Source organism: Melopsittacus undulatus, chromosome 15 (genome assembly GCF_012275295.1).
Source record: "Melopsittacus undulatus isolate bMelUnd1 chromosome 15, bMelUnd1.mat.Z, whole genome shotgun sequence".
Classification (NCBI taxonomy): Eukaryota; Metazoa; Chordata; class Aves; order Psittaciformes; family Psittaculidae; genus Melopsittacus; species Melopsittacus undulatus.
In genome coordinates, this window is record NC_047541.1 from 2,781,130 (window position 1) to 2,801,449 (window position 20,320).

Below are 20,320 nucleotides of genomic sequence, written 5' to 3' on the forward strand. Positions count from 1 at the left end.
AAATGCTTCTCATGGACCTCCCATATACCCAGAGGTGTAGCTCTCTGCAGGTGACATTTAGCAGAGATGCATCCTTCAGGTATACCTTGGAGATCTGAGAAGCTCTCTGGAGGTGGTGTGTGTTATGGTAGATATATCGCATGTATATTGAAGACCTGAGGAGCTCTCTGGAGGTGATGTGTATCTAGAGGTGCATATATCAGATGTACATTCGAATCTGAGCAGCTCAGCAGATCATGTATATTTATATATACCAGACATATATAATCAATCTGAGGAGCTCTGTACAAGGTTACATATATCAAGGTAGATACATTGGATGTATAGTGAAGATCTGAGGAGCTCTCTAGAGGTGATATATTCATGCCAGATGTATCAGATATATAATGGAGATTTGAGATGCTCCAGACAGGTGACATATATCAGGGATGTATATGTCAGATGTATATTGGTGAGGAGCTGTCTAGAGGTGATTTGTATCAAGGTAGATGTATCAGATGTATACTGAAGATCTGAGAGCACCACAGAGATTGTGTATATCAAGGGACATATATCAGACATCTTAGAGATCTGAGCAGTTCTCTACCAGGTGATGTATACCAAAGTAGATAGACATATCAGAGATCTCAGGTGATGTTTATCACGTAACATAGAGGTAATATCTGTGGATGATGTATATGGAGGGAAGTTTATCAGGTGGATATTGGAGATCAGTGGGGCTCACCAGATTTGATGTGTATTCAGAGATCTGGGGAATTTTCTATCTTTCATTCATTCTTTTTCAGTCAAACACAAAACACCCCCACAGCTGTGCTGATCCTTGCTCAGCCCATCTTCATTTTGACGCTGGATCTGCTTAAATCCCAACCTCAGCCTCTGTAAAGGCCAGATCCTTGGTAGAAGCACAATCATCTCTAACACAGTGTGGACTTTTCCTTACTAAATAACAGCTAGGAGCTCACCTGGTCTTGACTTACTGACTCCTCCCTAATTTGCACCATCTGAGCTCGAGTATAAAAGCACATTTACAGTCAAATGAAGACTGTAACTACCCAGGGGATGGCAACAGCCAATGTGAACTCAGGGTACAGCCAACAGCAAGGCTGTTTCATTGCTTTTCCCCTTTTCTCTCCTTTTCAGACCCGGATTGTACCAGTAACCCTCAGTGAGATCCTGTGCTGGGGCTTCACCACCCCCCAGGAACAGAAAAGGACAGGACGGGACCACATCACCCTGCAGCCTTTGCGGATAGACCGGCCACAAGCACATCTCTGTGTTCTGGACCCATCTTGGTTCGACCTCTAAACATCTAATGTATTAGTTACCCTTCCTTGGGGATGTTCAAACCTGCCCAGACAAAACCCTGGGCTCTGCTTTAGCTCAGCCATCAGCCCTGGTTCACCTTCAAGGGGATATTGCCACTTATGTTTTCCTTGATTCCCTGTTTTCCTCACTATCCTGCAAAAACTGCATTGCCCACCATGGTTTTGCTGCCACTGCCAGGAGCCCATCCCTAGTGCAGAAAGCTGCATCCTCTGCTTCATATCTCACCATTTCTCTCAATACTTACATATTCCACCCTTTGCTTTCCCAGGTTGTGATCCCTACCCAGAAGATCCCATTTTTTCGGGTGGCAGGAACACACTTGCAGCTCCCTGAGCACCCTCAAACGGTAAGGCTGCTTTGGTTTCTATGTATTTGGCAATTTTATATATAGAATCATAGAATCACAGAAAACCAGGTTGGAAAAGAACTTAAAGATCTTCAAGTCCTCACCTTCACCCCATGACTTTCAAGGCCACCACTAAACCACGTCACTAAGGGCCTCATCTACATGTGTTCTGAACACTTCCAGGGATGGTGATTCCACCTCTTCTCTTGGAAGCCTCTTTTAATGCCTGACTCAAAGTAATTTAATATATTAATCAAGCAGGATGTAGTGAGTTCTGACCTCTGTGTGGCTTTATTTGGGAGAATTTATGCTCTTTTCTGGTACACCCAAATTATATCATGCCTTCCCTAGATGCACTAAACATTTAGGGGGAGATTTGTACATTTTTGCTGTGTAGGGAGTCTTGATTTAAAGCTCAAGTGTTGATAACATGTTGTTAAGAGCCCGACAAGCCGTAGCCAGCCTGGAGGAAAACACAGATATATTTTTGTACAAATACTCTGAAATATGGGCTGTTATCGCTGCAAACTTTTGGCACATCGGTAGGATGTGGAGAAATGGTCACCAGCTAAAAATAACTGAAACACAGAGCTTAAAATAAGACCCACACGAAACCAAGGGTCTCATAGTTCTTTACTCAACCCCAATGGCTAAAATTAGGGCCTGACAGAGTGACAAATGTCTTAATCTGTGCCAAAAGTGTAGGCACCCAGCAGGTGACAAAGAAAATTAAACCCCATTGGCTGCAACTTCCCTCCTAAAAGAGCAAAGAGAAATCCACCTTCAATATCCTGAATAAGTGCCTGACTTCTTCCTAACCTGGGAGTACTCAGGGTGGGTGCATCTCAGGGGAAGACCCAAGAGCTCCATTTGGTCCACAATGCAGAAGAGCATCAATAGGAAGATTATTGCAGGATTATTTGCTGCCCTGGGTTCTTGCCTGTGACCTTCCCTTGGCCAAAACCCTCAAGATGAAGCAGCTTAATTTCTCATTAGACTGGGTTTGTGTCTTTCTACTAAAGGTAGAGACCGGGTTCACTTTGAAAAGACTTCTCTGGTGGGTTTATGGGGCTTTGGAGCCACCACAAGGACCTGATCTTGGGGAGATCCTGCCTGCCTTGATGCTCTTTTCAGTCAGTATTTTGGTGTAAGCTGCCTGGTGCATGCATGAAAGGGCTCAGTGTTCTGTGATGTACTTTGGTCATGGTGAGGTTTTCCCCTTGGGCGAAACTGGAGCCTGTGGAGAAAATGAGCACGTGTCTGTGGAGGACACAAGCACAGCCTGGCTTGGGAATCATCTCCAGCAAGAAGATCAAACCCAGCCCATTCAGCAAACTGTACAAAGTCCAGACACCTCCCACTAAAGGCACAGTGATGTGATGATGGATATCCCCTCATTACCTTCTGCAACAGAAGGCTGGCATTGCTCTGAGTGGTTAATATTAGAAATTATCTATCCTGCAGATATCTTCTAAGAAATAACCTGGTTCCTCTTGACATTTTCCACATTGTAAATGGGTCCTCCCATTTTCTAGGCACAAAACTGTTTCAGCTTTCCTCCATCCATCAGGATGCATCAGGATCCATCCCTTCCTTCTGCACAGAGATGCATCCCTGAGGCCAGGCTGTACCTTTTGTCACTGCCAAGTTGCAAAAACATTTGGCACATCTGCCTCACCCCATAAACACTTCCCAGTCCTTTTTTGTCTCCAATTGCCTCATTGTGTTAAGACAAGGCTGCACGTATCTTAGGGTCTACCATTCAGAGTAAATGGAGAAGACAGTGTAATTAAGTGTAATTAAAGGAGCTCAGAACTCTGTAACTCCCCAGCTTGATGGAGCTTGTATAAATCACTGTGTCACATCTCAAACCTCTCTTTTGTCATGGAAGCTGGAAATACAGTAAAAGAATTGCTTTCAAATGGGCAAATGAAAGATGTTTAAGTTGAGGCAATTAATCTAGAGGTTCGTGTCGCAATCTTTGGCTTCTTGGCTCAGGGCTTGGATGGGAACAACTCTCTGCCAATACCAGGAAGCCTGGCAGGCCTCAAGGAAAACCTTGACTTTGTGAAGTCAGTTCTCCTTGGGAATTTTGCGTTTTCAAAGGCAATTCAGGCATGAGGTAAGACCAGGAGGAGCCAGAGAGCTGCAAGAGAGGGATGCAAAGGGAAAACTCCACAAATCGAGAGCTCTGATTTATCTGCCATATGGGAAAGAGGAAAGCAGCCGGCTCCAAAGGGAATTCTTTCCCTCTCCCAAAGGGAAAATTTGCAAGTGTGATAGCAGGATATAGCAAGAAACGAGGCAGATTTAAGGGAGGAGAGGGTTTTATTAGGTGTGCTGCAGCATTGCTCTGTTTTCCAGGCTTTCCCATGGGTGGGGAAATCTTTGCATGCTTCCATGCACATCCCACCTGTGTTTCTGCAGTTGGGTTAGCCCAGTTTGTGTGAGCCCACCAAAACCCAGGTTCTCATTTAGACCAATCCCTTTGAGCTCTCCCAAAAACAGGTTTCTATTTGTGTTTACATAGTGCAATGGCTTTTGCAGTGCTGGAGATCGGAGTGATGAAGCCTGAGAGCTTTAATTTGCAAACTAAACACCCCAAAAAGGCATTATTACAAATTGTGGTGTTGCCAATGAGGTGTTTATGGGCTGCAGCAACGGCTGCAAAAAGTCATTGTGAAGTTGTGGTGGGATCTTTGCTGGAATCCTCAATCTCAATGCCTACTTTGAGGCTTCAGGTGGGTTTTGCGCTGGTGTTGGTCTGATTCACACTTCGCAATACTTTAGCTACATGAGAAGTTGGACTGCAGTTATCAGTTTGGGTTGGAAAAATGTGACTGATGGTTTAATATTTGCTGAGCAAGACTGGGTTTGAGTGTGGCTGCCCATCCTCAAAGCAACAGCTATGACATTGCCTTTGCTAGTGGGACAAAGGATGCATAAAACCCACGAATCTCCCATTTTCCTATCATCTCATTCATCTTAGACCCATACTTAAGCTTCTTCTGCCAGCCCATCTCTCCAAAACTCATTGTGTTTATTTACTATCATTTTCTTTGTCCCTCAAGAAGCTCCTCTGAACCTGGCTGGGACCTTCCCATTGCAGGACTTCAGAGGGACTGGGGTTTGGTGTTTAATGCTGGAAATGTGGGTGCTCGGTGGTTCTTCTCTCATGGGATTAGGAGGTTGGGCTGGCAAATGGAAAGCACAAGGCAAGGTTTGAATGTATCAGGCAGGATTTTGATCATAAAATATTCATAGTTCATTGCTTGCAGCTCATAACTGTTGGAAAAGTAATTTATTTGCAATCCTCAGAAACTTCTCCTGGACAAGAGGAAGTTTGCACATTTTTTGGGTTCCTCAGCTACGTTTCACTTCAAAGCTTCTTGCTTTGCCCTCTGAAAAGATTCACAACTTGCTCTTCTGGGAACTTTGGTTGGGCCAGGGGCTGGATTGCACAAAATGCAAGTGTTTTCAGGTTACTTTGAAGAAGCTTCTTTGATGTTTCACTGCACCAGTTTGTTTTGGAAGGTGCTTTAATGGTCTTCCTCTTTAAAAATAACACTGGATGTAGTAGGTATTTCAGCTCTCCACTTAAAGAACAAAGTTGTTTAATGCTGCTGTTCAAGGTACATTAACCTTGTCTACTAAAGCTCTGACTGGCTCTTGCAGGTTTTATTCTCCTGTTTATGTTGCAGAGATATCCCTGGAGCCTTTTAGGGATGGGGATCTGCGGAGAGAAGGGAAATATGTAGCGGTAATTGTTGTTCTCATAAGACATTCACAGTAGCAGGTCCCCCCTTTCTCTGGAGCTAAAGCTGGGAGGAGGATTTGAGAATATTAAGTTAATAAATGCAAATGTTAAAGAAATAAATGTGTTTTCACCCTGCACCCAAGGGAGATGTTTGTGCATTGACCAAGGGCTTTTTGGGGAGAAAAAGTAGGAAAGAGGGGTGCTTTGATAACTTGATAGCTGGATGCTGGGAAGGCTTCAATGATCAGCATTTAGGGACCCAGCATCTAGGGTGAGACCAAAGGATGCTCCCCATGCAAAAAACCTCCTGGGTTTGGATAGAGGTAATTTGGGTACCAAATCTTCCTAAAAAGCATCACATGAGTCTGCTTTGAAGCAACCTTGACCATGAGGCATGGCCAAGCATGGGTGATGTCTTGAAATCTGGGATTCTTCCCCATTTTCAACCATTTGACAGTATTTATTTTATCTTTCCTGAGGTGGTGGCATAACAGGGTTATAGCATATGAGAACCTGGGGTTCATCTTTCAGCCTCACAGGTGAATTTAAGTGAAAATAAGCAAAAGTTTTAAGGTTGGTGAATGGAAATGAGACTTTCAAGAGCAGGAGGGTTGCTCTTGATTCACTTTGTGGCTAGTGAAGACTCAGCATCAGCCTCCCAGGGTGAACCTGTCCTCGCTGGCGGTTCAGACCAAGATGTATAGTTCTCTGGAGGTGCCCATCCTTTCCCCTTCAGCTATATTTCTTCATTTCAACTTAGATATATATATATCATAAATGCCAGCATGCAAAAGCCTCTGTGAAGAGCCCACTGTGGAGGGAGCACGGCTAACATGGCATCAGTGCAAATCCCAAAGCATCCCCTCTTCAAAATACCCATTAGAAAAGGCAGGATTCCCTTAATGGAGACAGATGCCTTCCCATGAGTGGAAGACATCCTCAAGTATCTCTAATAACTTTGAAACTGTGGGTAGAGAAGAGGAAATGCCTGAAAAGCTGATTTTTCTGGTTTCTCATGTTGAGTCCTCTGTTATCAGTTGCATGTTTTGCTGCAGGGAAGAAGCTGCTGAATGAGCTAGAAAAAATGATCCCCATTGATTTAGAAACGAGAGTTGCACCTTGCAAAGCTAATATTAATATCTGCTAAAAATGATAATGTGGAGTCCAACAATGTGGGGTTCTCTGCATTGAGCCCTATTTCTAATATGGTTTTTCAGCTGTTTTATAAATCAAGGTCACATTAACCTGGGGTGTTGTGGACTTGGGTTGTTGAAATGTTTTAAGGCATCAGTGACCACACTATAAAAAAACCCCAACTCTCAACTTAGTCTCTAATTATTTTTATTTGAAAGAGCATGTAATATATTGCTGGCAAAAAGCACAGCCCATAAATCTGAGACTCCTTCAGGTGGACACATGCTCTTCAGGAAGTATATTTCCAACTTAATGGCAATATTTCAGTGATAGGTGAAATAATTTGATTTCATAAGGAAATTTAGGATACTTTGATCTCAGGTCACTGCCAAAACTGCTTCCGGAAATGAAAGAGCCTTTATGGGCTTTACTGCTCACAGTTCCTTTCCTCTGTGCAAACACCCTGGGAGTTGTATGGAATTCCTATCCTTGGTGACCCCCAGTCACCCACATTTCACTCTTTGCCCAAGAGCTGATCACTGCCTCAAGCTGATCTGCAAGAGATTGGCAGGGGTTTGGTGATGCTCTTCTGCTTTTGTCATCTGGATGCCTGTGGTCAAGAGCTCATGCAGCTAGATTCATTTGGGGGGGGGAGTGAAAAGAAAGAGAGCATTAATACATAAAATATATAAAAAATAAGAAAGGATTAATGCATAAAATAGCAGCTTTAGACCCTTGCCTGCATTCGGCTGGTGATAAATCCATGGGGCTGACAGCTCTGCACCGTTATCCGGAGATTCATGGCCAGGGGCTCCCACGTGAAATACCCGTCCGGCTTTTCCTGCGGGTACCAGGCGCTTCCCAGAATATTTATGGCACCCAAGTGCATTTGTTTCCCCCCAAATAAATACACTGCTATTGGCAACAGCTGTCTCTCATTTTATTCCTTTTTTCCCTTACATTTTGCTATAAGTCCTGTTCTCCAAACAAATCAACACCCATAAAGCCTTGATTGTAGCAGCTCAGATGATATTTGGCAATTAAACTGGGCTCTGGACTGCCACCTTCTGGGAATACATTGGACCAAAAAGCTCACACCCCACAATAAATTGCTGTGTGCTAAAGGTGGGTTCAATCCCGGCATGAACAATAGGGAACAAGCAGGACTTTTTGTTCCCCAAAATAGCAATGCCTTATTTTTCTCAGCTTCCCACTGAGATGTCTAGACCACTGCAGTGCTAAATCCTGCTCTTCTCCTGCTGCAGCTGTTTGTGGTGGGGAGGTTTTCCCCTTGGTGTTCCCCTCGAGGACGTGCCTGTAGCCATGAGCCAAGTCTTGACATTGGACACCAAAGATTTTACTCCACAGGTTCACTCAGGAGCAGATAATTTTGCTTCCTGATATTTTGTTATTTGGCAAATAACAAAAATCATTGTTTTAATCACATCAATGCAGTATCTTGTGCATTCAGTCATCGTGGGCTCGGTCAATACAACACAGGAGTCAACTGGGTTGGTGAACTCATATTCACTGTCCCGTTTGGACTGAGCATTCAGTGCTTGAAGATGTGACTCTGTAGTGGCCAGAGGCAAAGAGATATGGGATTTGGGTGAGGTTTTTGATGGGTAATTTCAGAAAATGGAGAATTTTGCATTTATGACTTGTCTTCCTACTTCCAGAAAGGAGGATTAACTGGAAAAGGGGTGGAAATCCCCATGTAGGCACTGCTGGTATAGGCATAAGGGGTATAAAGAAAATGCCCTGGGTGAACCAGGGTTCACAGGGGGGAAAATATAATATGATGTTCACTGATCATCTCCATCACCATTGCATCCATCATGTGTCCATGCAGCCATCATCTCCAAGAGCTCTGCCCTTGCCTGGCTGCTCTCCAGCTGAAATCTCCTTGCTAGGGATCCTCTTTGTTTCACCCTCGATGCATTCCTTGTCCAAACCCACAAATCTCTAACAATCATCAAAGTCATAGAAGATCATAGAAGGAGGGTTTCCTTTAGGGACTGTGTGGTGGAGCTTGTGTGAGGAGGCATCACTTCTCCTGTCTATCCTTCTGATTGTTCCTTTTTAGGGGGGATCCCCCTTAATTCAGCAGCATTTCTCCTGCCTGCAGGTTCTCGATGTGACTCCCACCCAGGATGCACCATGTCTCCCCGGCACCGGCTCTGACGATGATGGCCACCCAGACAGTGCCCCCTCCTCCCTACCAAGACACCCCACAGGTGAGTGTGAGCACCCATGCTCTCCTGCAGACCTCAGTGACCCCCAACTCCTGCATTCATTACCTTCTCTTCCTAATAATAACCAGAACAAAGTATTTCACCCCAAAATATTCGTTTCAGAGTGGCAAAAATTAAAAGCCCTCCAACTGAATCTCTAAGATTGAAGGGGTTTTGGTCAAACTATATGTGCTTTTTGCCCATTTCTGGCTTATTTTGGGGCCTTGGGGTCTTCTTGGAAAACCTGGATTGAGCACTGAATCAGCACCCCATTCAAAGCAGCTTTTTGGGGGGGTCCTCTGGGAAATGTTGAGTTTTCCCCCCATTTCCTACATATCTCAGCTGCAAAAGCTCCAAAATCTCCCCTCTTAGGAAATAAACCATCAAACTCAAGCCTGTTCTCTGCAAGCTAAAATAAATAAATTGACTTTTACATCCCCCCAGGTCTCCTTTCCGCTCGTCTCCTTTGGTGGGAAAAGGTCACTTCTCACAAACGACACCTCGGTGGGGTTTTTATGGCTCCTCCAACTTTGGTGTCATCATTTGCTCGCTTCACTGCTCTGCTCAGCTCTGAGAAGGGCTTTTTTTCCCCAGTGTTTTTCTCTCCTCCGTGTTGAAACACGCAGCGGGGAGCCACGACGCCAGTTTAGTCCTAATGGGCAATTTAAAGGACTAAAATAGCTGAGATTTTCCGCAGCATCCTATGGAGACATCCCCTCTACTTTCCTCATCCCTTATCTGCCCCCCTTTCTAATACATTGAATTTTGGGGGACTCTCAGGAGCATCGTGAACTAAATCCTTCCTTTTCCCCCCCCCCCTGTATTGGGGGTTGCTCAAGTGTTTTTCTTTCAGTTTAAGTGGGTTTGGAGGAAAAGCTGCAGCCAAGAGTTGCTGTTTTTGCTTCAATGTTGTCACTGTCGTGAGCCTTTTGTGTGAGAATTTGGGACTTTTAGGGTTTGGAAGCAAATAGCACAGATTTCCTCTCCCCAACATGGGGAAGAGATGGGGAGGGTCAGTGATAAATAAACCCCCCAATTATTAGAGCTGCAACCAACTTTTTGTTATCAAGGGGAGAGTTTGGGGAAGAAAAGTGCTTTTGGGAAGGAAAGCACTTAAAAAAGGGGTTTGGGAGAGCTTTGTGTTAGTGTTTTACTACAGAGGCTGTGCAAGTGATGTCCCTCACTGTCAGAAATGTGCAAAAATGAAGCAGAAATTAAGGGAAAAGCTGCCTCTTGGAAGGAAAATAATGCTTTAATACTCACCTGGTTCTGCTAACAGGGGGGTAACACAAAGCATCATTTATACTGAGCCTGATTGCGCTCACTGCATACCTCCACCAGCTGAAAATTAAAGAGTCTGCATAAAATCCATATATTTTCCATGATAAATGAACAGGAAAAACGGAAAGTCTCAAGCTATTTCATTGTCAGAGTTAGCAAAAAGAGGTTGGTTTAAAAATAGGCATTTTCAGCATGGAAGGTGATGAAAGCAGATCTGCCCTCCCCAAAAAAGGGTGTTTTAGGTGGTTACATCAGGGTCAAAAGTGGAAAGTTTAAAAAAAAATAAAAAAAAAGAAAGAAACATTTACTTTTTAACTTATTCTATAAATGTACTTATAAAAATGGGATGGAAATGTTGATTTTTCAGCAATTTCAACACAGAAAGTGATACAGCCAGCTTTGTGCTCCCCCCAATGTGCCTTTCAGGGACAAAAATGGGTATAAAAATTATATAAAAATATGATTTTCTTTCTAGTTATAAAAAATATGGTTTCTAGAAAAGCCACACATGAAAACTGGGTTGGATGTATTTATTTTTCTATAGGATCTGTCAAACTTTCCCCCCTCTCCAACTCCTGGTGTCCTCACAATGTTTCTGGGGTCAGAACCTCTGTTTTCAGCATGTGTGATGAAGTTTTCACTCTGAAATGCTAAGGAATAGGTTAAATATTGCTGACTGAGGAGGTTTTCTTGTCCTGAAGACCTTGACTGTCATTGCTCTTTAGACTTAGAGAGTCCATAGTCTTCAACTTCAGAAAGCAAGAGGGATTATCCCATTTAAACCTGCAGGATGCCCCCGCATCACCTGGTGAGGAGCTGCTAACACCAGGAAAGGATTTTCTTCCTGAAGAAGGGTAAAAACAGGAATATAATATAGATCAGGCTTTAAAACTGACAGGCTGAGAACATTGGGGCTGTGCAGCCTGGAGAAGAGAAGGCTGCATGGAGATCTCATAGCAGCCTTCCAGTGTCTGAAGGGGGCTACATGGATGGTGGAAAGGGACCTCATCAGGGACTGTAGTGATAGGACAAGGGCTGATGGGTTCAAATAATCATCATCATCCTCATCCTCATCACCACCATCATCCCCCCAGCTGCGGTTTTTTTCAATGCCTGCAACTTTCCTACCCAAATCCAGCCCCTTTTCCCCTATATTTCCCTATTTTCCCCCTGCCAAAACATACACGCTCCTGAGCCAGAAGCCTGCTGCCTTTTTCCTGCTCTCCCTTCCCCACCTGCTCCCTGTAAAGCCATTTTTGGCTGCATTTTTGCTTCTCTCCCTGCCCAGTGTCCCTATCTGGCTGCAAATACTCACATCCAAGTATCTTCTCACCTAATTTTCCACTGACTTGGGATTATTTTATTTATTTTTTATGATTTTCTTTAGCCCAAGGTGAGGTAATGGCTTTGAAACAACCGCAGAGGAGGCTTTTTTACTTTGGGTAATAGCCCAATTAGTTGCAGACTTGGCTGGAATCGGACAACTTGGCAGGATATGGGGGCAGGATGCAAAAAGAGCTTTGGCATCCTGAGTGTGTCAAGGGGAAAAAGAATAAAAAAGGGAAAAAAGAGGGGGGAAAAGCCATTTCTCCCCTAGGAAAAGTTGTTTTTAAGGAAAATAATAGGGAGAAAAAAGGGGGAAAAGAGAAAGAGGATGGGGAAATATTCAATGACATGGCTGGAGGATCTCAAAATCCACTTGCAATTCGGTTTATTGAGAAAATGGGTGGAAAGAAAGAGAAATCCAAAGTGCTGGAGTAGGAATGGGAAGTGAACCACAAATTTTCACTGGGGAAGGGAATAGGGATGGAAATCAAACCTGGTTTTGGGTTGGGAGAGTTAGGAATTGAATAGTGCAGGGTGAATTTGCAGGTGCAGGAGGCAAACTTCGCCGTTATGAACAATAAAGGAGATTAAAACCCAAAAGCGCCGTTATCGGCAGTGAAAGGTCAGGCAGGAGATATTAAAGTCAAACATTTTGAAAGCAAAAGGTGTCGAGGTGCTGGCCCAGCGTGGGTTTACACAGCTTGTAAGGGAGGGAGAAGGCTGCTTTATCATGGCAAGAAGTGGAGTAGCAGAGTGGATTTGGCTGGAGAAGACTCTGGGCATACACATAAAGACACATATTTATATAGGTGTGTATAATATTTATCATATATAATAAGCAATATATAATATATATATACATGTATGTAGTATATACATATATACAATAATGTACATATGTGATAAGTGCATATATTTAAATCTATGTGTGTATAAATATAACCTACCATTCTATTTTCATATAAATAATCACAGAAATTAGTCTAGAAGTATGCCAGCCAAATAAATAAATCATATCTTTTATTTATATAAAACTAAATACAAAAATGAGTATCAGGGGATTGGAACTAGGCAATCTTAAGGTCCTTTCCAACCCTAGCTATACTATGATTCTATGATCTATTAACCAAAGATGTACATTATGTACAATATTCAGCAAGAAGCAGAGCCTTCCTTTTGCTTCCCAGCTCAGATTTACTGGTGAAAGCAGGCAAATGCTAAATCCTTTACAGCATTTTGACATCAAAAGCAGGTGAAACACCCACTTTCTATTAGTTTTTCACTGAGATTCTAAGCTAAACATACTGGATGTGGGGGGTGTGAGCCCAAATAGATTAAATTCCTCCCTGATTCTTTTTCTTAACCAAGTCTTAGCAGTATGAAGCAATGCATCACAAAGTGTTCATCAGACCCATCTGCAGCCCAGCAGCAAATAATTCAGCTTTTTAACATGTCATTGTTAATTTTAAGTGGATATTGTCTCTAAATAGGTGCAAACCTGTACACCTGCAGGTGAGAGGTTTGAGGGGATACTGGAAGGAAGCGCAGTGATTTGCACATGCACTGCTAGCATTCACACTGCTCGCATCTTAAATGCAGGTATATAACCAAAATACTTGCAGTTTCTCAAAAACCAAAATGTTAGTTAGAAAGATGATTTATCACAGAGCAGATTTCCAGCCCATAGACTGCAGTTCCCATTGCATCAGTGATCTGGGGCAGCACTGGGGTAAACACCAAGATTTGGGCACAGGGAGGAGAAAGAAAGAGTTGAATTTTGGTTTTGGCTGAATTCTCCCAGTGCAAAAATGACTCATTCTGAGCTGGAAGAGGCTCACGTAATTTTGTGTCTAGACAATAATACCTGCTTTGAAAAAACCCTTGGCAAGCAGCAGCCTTGCAGCTGATTTAATCTGGGACTTGTGCAAAGCATCCCTTAATAAATTACCCCCTGCTTCTGCTTTGCTGCTGTAATAAAGATGTTGGGTTTGGTTTGGGTTTTTTTCCTGTGGTTTCCCAAAGTAAAAAACTGGGGGAAAAGTGGGAAAATCTAAAGCAGCCTTAGATGGAATGCAAATGCATCCCACTCAGAGCCCCATCGCGGCACTACCTCTCCCTAAACTTCACAAACTCACCGCAGAAAGCAGTGGCAAAGCACAACAAACCCTGGCTTTACCTGATTCCCCCTTTTCATCCTCTCCTTTTCCTTCTCTCCTCCCAGATGACAGCCACAGCCCAGCAGCCCACCAAGGCTCAGCCCGTGCACCTCGCCACACCAGCAGCAGCCCCCAACGCACCAGTACCCACCGCGGCCGGCGACCCCCAGGCACAGCTGGAGGCCGACAAGCGAGCTGTCTACAGGTGATGCAAGCTACTGTCAGTGTGCATTCATTAATTAAGGACTTAATTAATGCCTTATTTAATTAATGCACCCGTTGTTGTAATGCATTATGAACGCATTGATTCGCCGATGCAGCGATTAATGCATCAGTTAATGCATCGATTCAGTGATGCTTCAGTGATGCATTTCATTTCATTATTCTAATGCATTATTAATGCACTAATATTCTAATATTCTATCCTGTTAACAGATAGGAATGGGGGGATTTGCAATTTGCTTCATTTTAGCAGTAGTAACTATTGATATTAACACTTGGTTAATGAGGTCCTTCATGGACATCACTTTGCAGCATCTCCCCCCTATCTCCTGTCATGTTTTACATCTCCCACCATCTCGCACCCAAAATATTCCTCCCACTCCCCAAAAACTCAAGTTACACTGTTTTTTTCTAGCAAAACCATGTGATTTTGGGCTGAAAAAGCACCCAGGAGTGGTGAAGTCACTTATTAACCTGAAACAGGAAGCTCATGCATCCATATGGGTGCAGCAGCAATGGGTGCGGGATGTATGAACCCCTCTGGTCCCCTTTTTTATCCCTTTGGAGATATTAATATAGTATTGTAATATAATGTTATCATATAATTGCAATAAGTAACATCATAATTATGTAAATAGTATAATTATATAAATAATATGTAATTATTAAAGTGATAGATAATTATTTACAGTATTACAATGTATACAGTAATGTATGCTATAATTAGGATTAAGATTTAAGGTTAAGGATTAACCCCCCTGTTCATGGCCAGGGCCACAAGGGCTTGTGAATGAAAAACCTCCAAATATTCAGATATTACGAGTCTGAAAGGTCTGGAAAGATGGGAATAAACCCACTGGTTTCCAAGGAAAACACGCAGGATTATTGGCAGCAGATCTTAAGATGTTTTTCTAATGATAGAAATCATTTTCTCAAGGTGAAAAAGGTCATTCAGGGAAAAACACCTTTTTTTGCACATCTGCAAGGATTTTTGCAGTGTTCATGGGATGATGGAACCAAAAAAACCCTTTGGAGTTTTCCCAGTCTCAATTTGAAGGTCAAAAAGGGAATAATCTGGACCTATTTCCTACCCAGAAAAGTAGGGAAATATGTGTTGGCTGGTGTCACATGTGGACTCGGTTGCCCAAACCTGGATGCTGATTTTTGGCTATCAAGCAAAAATACCTCCCAGGTATATTTTTATCTCTCAAAAACCCAATGAGGCCATGCAAAATCAGAATATTCACCTATACAGCAGTTAATGAGGATTGTGGATATGGAATTAAGTAGCAAAAGCAGGCAGGAATTCGGTTGTAGCCCTCCCAAAGCCATATCCTGTGCTTAAAATGATGATTTTTGTTAATTTGCAATAATTACACCAAGGCAGAAGGCATCAGTCGATCAACGTGGAGGGAAATCACCAGGAAAATGCAATGGGAAATATAGAAAGAGCTGGGACAAGTCACCCCATGGGGTGTTATGCTCTAGTGGGAGGTTTATCACCCATAAAAAAGGAGGAAAAAGGGAAAAAGATGAAGCATCTCCCTCCCTGCTTGATGCAGGAGCATCTTAGCAGAGTCTGGTCCAGCAGCATCACTTTCCTGCTGCAGTTATCCCCAGCTGAAGTATTTTCTTCCCTTTATGCAACAAGCTGGCACTTCCCAATGGATTGTGGACAAGTCAAGGGGCTTCTTCTGTGGGAACCAATGCTTAAACCACCCCAGCACCGCAAACTGGAATTGTCCAAGTGGGAAAGGGCTGAGTTTCTTTTCGTTAAGTTTATTTTCTATGTTGTTTCTTTTAAGGGTGGAATGGATATACTGGAGCTGGGTAAAATTAAACCTGTTGTGATGTGCCCAAGGTGCCACCAGCTCGGGGGCAGAGCCCTGGTGAAGGTGGGAAATGAGGCCATTAGAGGAATTCATTTCTCTTTATTAGCCCGTGTCAGATCCTTTTTATTAGTGGCTGCAAACGACCTCTCTCCTGCAGGAAAATGTCAGGGCTGGTTCAGCCCTTTTATTTGGAGGATTCCATGGGAAAACAAAAACAAACAAGCAAAAAACCCCAAACACCCCCCAAAAAAACAACAAAAAGAAAAGATAAAAAGAAAAAGCCACCAAAAAAGGGAGATTTGTTTGGGTTTTTTTGGAACACTTTGGGTTGGAGGGACCTGCAAAGGGAAAAGGAAAAGCAAATTTTTTCCAGCAAAAGCAGTTTTTTCCTCCCCAAAACTGTGCCGGGGTGATTTTCCACAACCCCCGCGGTGGGGGCATCCTCCTGGATATCTGTCTGTTTTTCCTTATAGATTTCACAGCAAGGATGGGCTCCAACTCTTCAGTTCCATGCCATAATCTCTCTTCTCTTCTCTTCTCTTCTCTTCTCTTCTCTTCTCTTCTCTTCTCTTCTCTTCTCTTCTCTTCTCTTCTCTTCTCTTCTCTTCTCTTCTCTTCTCTTCTCTTCTCTTCTTCTCTCCTCTTCTCTCCTCTTCTCTTCTCTTCTCTTCTCTTCTCTTCTCTTCTCTTCTCTTCTCTTCTCTTCTCTTCTCTTCTCTTCTCTTCTCTTCTCTTCTCTTTCCTCTCCTCTCCTCTCCTCTCCTCTCCTTTCCTTTTTCCCTTCCCTTCATTTCCTTTATTCCTGTCTCATAATTTCTTTTCCTTTCCTTCCTTTCTTTCTCTTCTTTTTCTTTCCTTTTTATTTCCTACAGAAAACCAAACCATCTTCCCCGCAATCACTCCCCTATTAAAACCCCATCCTTGGGGTAATTCCAAGCCTTTGCTCCTAATTGGCTCTGGAAATGGCAGTGGGCACCTGCCACTGAGCTGCCAGTTCCTAAGTCCCAATAATTCCTCCCACCGCCTGGAATTTGCCTTTCATATCCCTCGGCTGAGCCGCGGCAGGGCTGCCCAAAGTATGAAATGATTTCCTCCGCTCCTGTTCTCTGCTCCAGCCTCGGCAAACCTGGCATTAAACCGGGATCAGGACAGATTAAACTATAATATGCTGCGGTATTAGTGGCTGCAAATGAAGACTTAGCCAAGGGGTTTAACCCCTTCGCCTGACTCAGGCTCAGAAAAGACCAGTGGAAAGTGATTCAGAATCATCTTTTGGAGCATCTTTGGGAGATAAAACGGTGGAGAAATTCCCATTGCTCTGGGATAACTGGGAAAGAACATCCCTGGAGAAGCATTTTGCATTTCTCTCTTGAAATACTCCATAAATATGATTTATTTTATTTTATTTTATTTTACTATAATTTTGCACAGCTGGAGAGGCTTATTGAGGGTTGCACTAACTCATGCTCTTCATCCCATTTTCTTCCATGGCCTCCTCTGGTCTTGTTTCAGTAGCTCCATGTCCTTCTGATGTTGAGGACATCAGAAGTGCACACAGTGCTGCAAGTGGGGTATCACCAGAGCAGAGGGGTAGAGTCACCTCCTTTGACCTGAAGGTCAGGAGGTGGTTCTGCATCCATTTAGCATCATCATGAGAGCAAATGTGGATTTTCAAGGACTGTAAGCTGGTTTTCTAATAAGTAGAGCAAATTGTGGATTTGCAAGGAGAATTGCAAATCTATGTATTCTAACAGTCATCTTGTGGTAAGAGAGAAGTCGGATTTGGCTCATCTTCATGGAGAGACATGGATGTTCTTGACAGAGATACAATGAGACCTCTTGGTGGAGAAACAACTCATAGCAGCATCAGTCCATAGGATGCTAAGGGCATGTAGAAACACCAGCTCATCCCCATCCAGCATCTCCAGCTATTCTGGGGTAAAATATTACCATCAATGATCAAGTGCTGGTGTCGATTCCCAAAAATGCAAAGCCACCAGGACAGCAGATGGCTCCAAGACAACCATCCCAAAGGCAAACCCAGCTTTGGTGCAAAGAAGGAAAACAGCAAGAGGTCATTGCCTGGTGGAGAAGATGGTGAATTTTGCAGTATTTAAGCTTTGTATTGCTGTTGGAAAAGGTCAAGAGGGAGAAATTCCTGCATTAGCTTGGGAATGAGGTTTGAACCACCGGGCTCTTGCAGGAGGGCATGGATAGGTGGTGCGGGGTAATAATGGACACGGGACCTAAACCAGTTTGCATTATAGGGGTTCTCCTTTGTCCTCTGCAGGCATCCATTGTTCCCGCTGCTGACTCTGCTCTTCGAGAAGTGTGAGCAGGCGACGCAGGGCTCCGAGTGCATCACCTCGGCCAGCTTCGACGTCGACATCGAGAACTTCGTCCACCAGCAGGAGCAGGAGCACAAGCCCTTCTTCAGTGATGATCCTGAGCTGGACAACCTGGTAGAGGCAGCTGGGGCTTGGCAGATAGGTTTTGGGGTCAGGGAGAAGGTAGGGGTGAAGATGAACAGCTGCCACCTTGGGAAGTGTCTTTGGGCTCCATTTGCGGTGTTGGTGATCTTGTAATAGTCTCTGTAGACCATGAGAGACCTTCTTCAGGACCTTCTCTGAGGATTTTTCCATAAGATCCCCTATGAGAACAAACTCCTGCCCTGGGGCTCATTTTCCCACATAAATACCATGTGCTCAGTGTGTTTTCTGGAAATAGCCAAGATAGATGGCTGGTTTGTGTCTCAAAATCTGCAATCTCTGCATCGTCTTCTTGTCTGGGACCTTCTTGTTTCAAGTGTAATGGACAGCTCTTGTCCTAGAAACAAAGCAAAATAAGAGCTTTATCTAAAAAGGGTGATGCATATCAATGGTTTGGGACACTTTGGACTGGTTTTGATGGCTTCCCTGTCATTGCAATACAAATCTCATGCTGTACCCATTACTGCTGGAAAGTGTCTCAGAAGACTCTGCTTGGAATGGAGCTTTTCTCATGCATGGACCTCAGGAAATATCCCCAGATGCCATTATTTTATCCAAGAAGCCTCCTCATGTGGTCTCCAGGGCAAGCGTGTGGGTAGACAGGTCCATGGCACCATGGCAGTGTATCCAGAAAGCACATTGTTAAGGTCAAAAGAGGTGACCAATTCTGACGATGCAAAGAGCAGAACACCTTCCCTAGGGTCTGTGTGTCCCCTGGGCCATGAGTCTGAGGGATTTCCATCCCAGAAAAGGAGCAAAATCAGGCAATTCCCACACAGCTTTTTCTACATATTACAGATATCAAGGGTGTGATGATGTCCAGTGACCTGTCATTGAAGGGGGAAAGAACGAGCAATACTCATCCAAGTACAAAACCTACCTGCCTCTCCTCAAAAGACCAAGAGACGGCTTCAAGATGGATTGGAAACCCTCATGGTTTGTGCCCAATTTCAGTTGTAGAGGAGAGTTTTGTGACATCCCTAAACCAAGAGTGGCTTAGCAGCCTGTGGAAAGCCCTCCAAAAACATTCCAGGCCATGCAAAGCCCAATTTGTACATTACTAAACCCATTTTGCAATGTCTTACAGCCAAGAACAGGAATTGCTCTGGGACAAGCAACCAAAAGAAGAAACTTTTTGTATTATTTCACTTTGGCACAGAACATGCATCAAGTGTTACGGGGCACAAAAAAGCCCCTTTAAATTACACCAAAATGGGTGGAATGATCCAGGAAGAGGAGAGAGATGGAGGCAGCCGAAGCAGGAAAAACCCCAAATCTAACTATTTTTGTGAGAAAAACCTGTTACTACACATAACATCTCCAGCAAATGGTCAGTGCAGGAGATGTGGCCACAGAGGTTGTTTTCACTGGGATTTTTGGTGGTTTAACAAGGCATGGTTTGGAGCAGCTCTTGCTGCCGAGGTGAAGTTTGGCCATTGGCAGTTGCACTGATCCCATGTGTGACTGTGCAGCACTGGATATATTCATATTCATATATTTTCCCTATTTCTAGGACATGTTTGTATTCATATAGACTACCCAACGCCCAGAATGTCTCCAGAAGCCATTCAAATCACTTGGTGTGGTTGGCCGCCATCAAGACAGAGGAGATGGTTAATGTGATGCTGAAGAAGGCCTGTTCCTATTGGTGTGAAGCGCTAACTGGAGGGAATTTTGGGTGAAATACTCAAGACTCACCATTTCAGTCCGCTTCTGAGCTGACACTTTTTCCCTATTTGCATTGTTTTTGCAGCTTTTTGGTTATTTTGGGGGTGTTTTTTCCTTTTAATGCCACCGATTCCCCGGAAATCAGCGATGGCAAAGCAGGGATGAAAAGGCCAGCGGCATTAAGCTATCATTAGAATAAGAGTCATGTATTCCTCACCGCCGAGATGCACATAATTAGAAATTAGAAAAAGGTCAGATCTCACCATTATCAACTCAATCAGCTGCCGAGTGCCACACAGTCAATTAATTCAGCATCTGTATTTTTTACAACCCCGTGCACGTACGCCGTCGGACTGTAACTCTTTATCCGGACAGATATACGACGCAGCGGAGCAGGGACATAAAATGAGACCCTAAGCAAATGAGCTGAGATAATTGAGAGATTTATTTTTTATACATATATGTGTCAGGTCTTCTTGCCTTTGCCCTTGAATATTGACTTTCATGGCCATTGAGCCCTGGGAGGATGCGGAGACTTGGGCCATGACG

The 20,320-nt window shown here is 43.6% G+C and overlaps 1 protein-coding gene across 1 annotated transcript in view; it reads left to right on the forward strand.

Moving 5' to 3' along the window:
• Positions 1-20,320, forward strand: part of PKNOX2 (PBX/knotted 1 homeobox 2) — a 75,134-nt gene that overhangs the window by 42,049 nt on the left and 12,765 nt on the right. The window contains exons 2-6 of the mRNA XM_034069628.1: positions 1,141-1,292; positions 1,595-1,672; positions 8,692-8,800; positions 13,626-13,765; positions 17,905-18,076. Of these exons, the coding sequence (XP_033925519.1) occupies positions 8,717-8,800; positions 13,626-13,765; positions 17,905-18,076 (396 nt within the window). The 5' untranslated portion in view covers positions 1,141-1,292; positions 1,595-1,672; positions 8,692-8,716. The remainder of the gene's footprint in view (positions 1-1,140; positions 1,293-1,594; positions 1,673-8,691; positions 8,801-13,625; positions 13,766-17,904; positions 18,077-20,320) is intronic.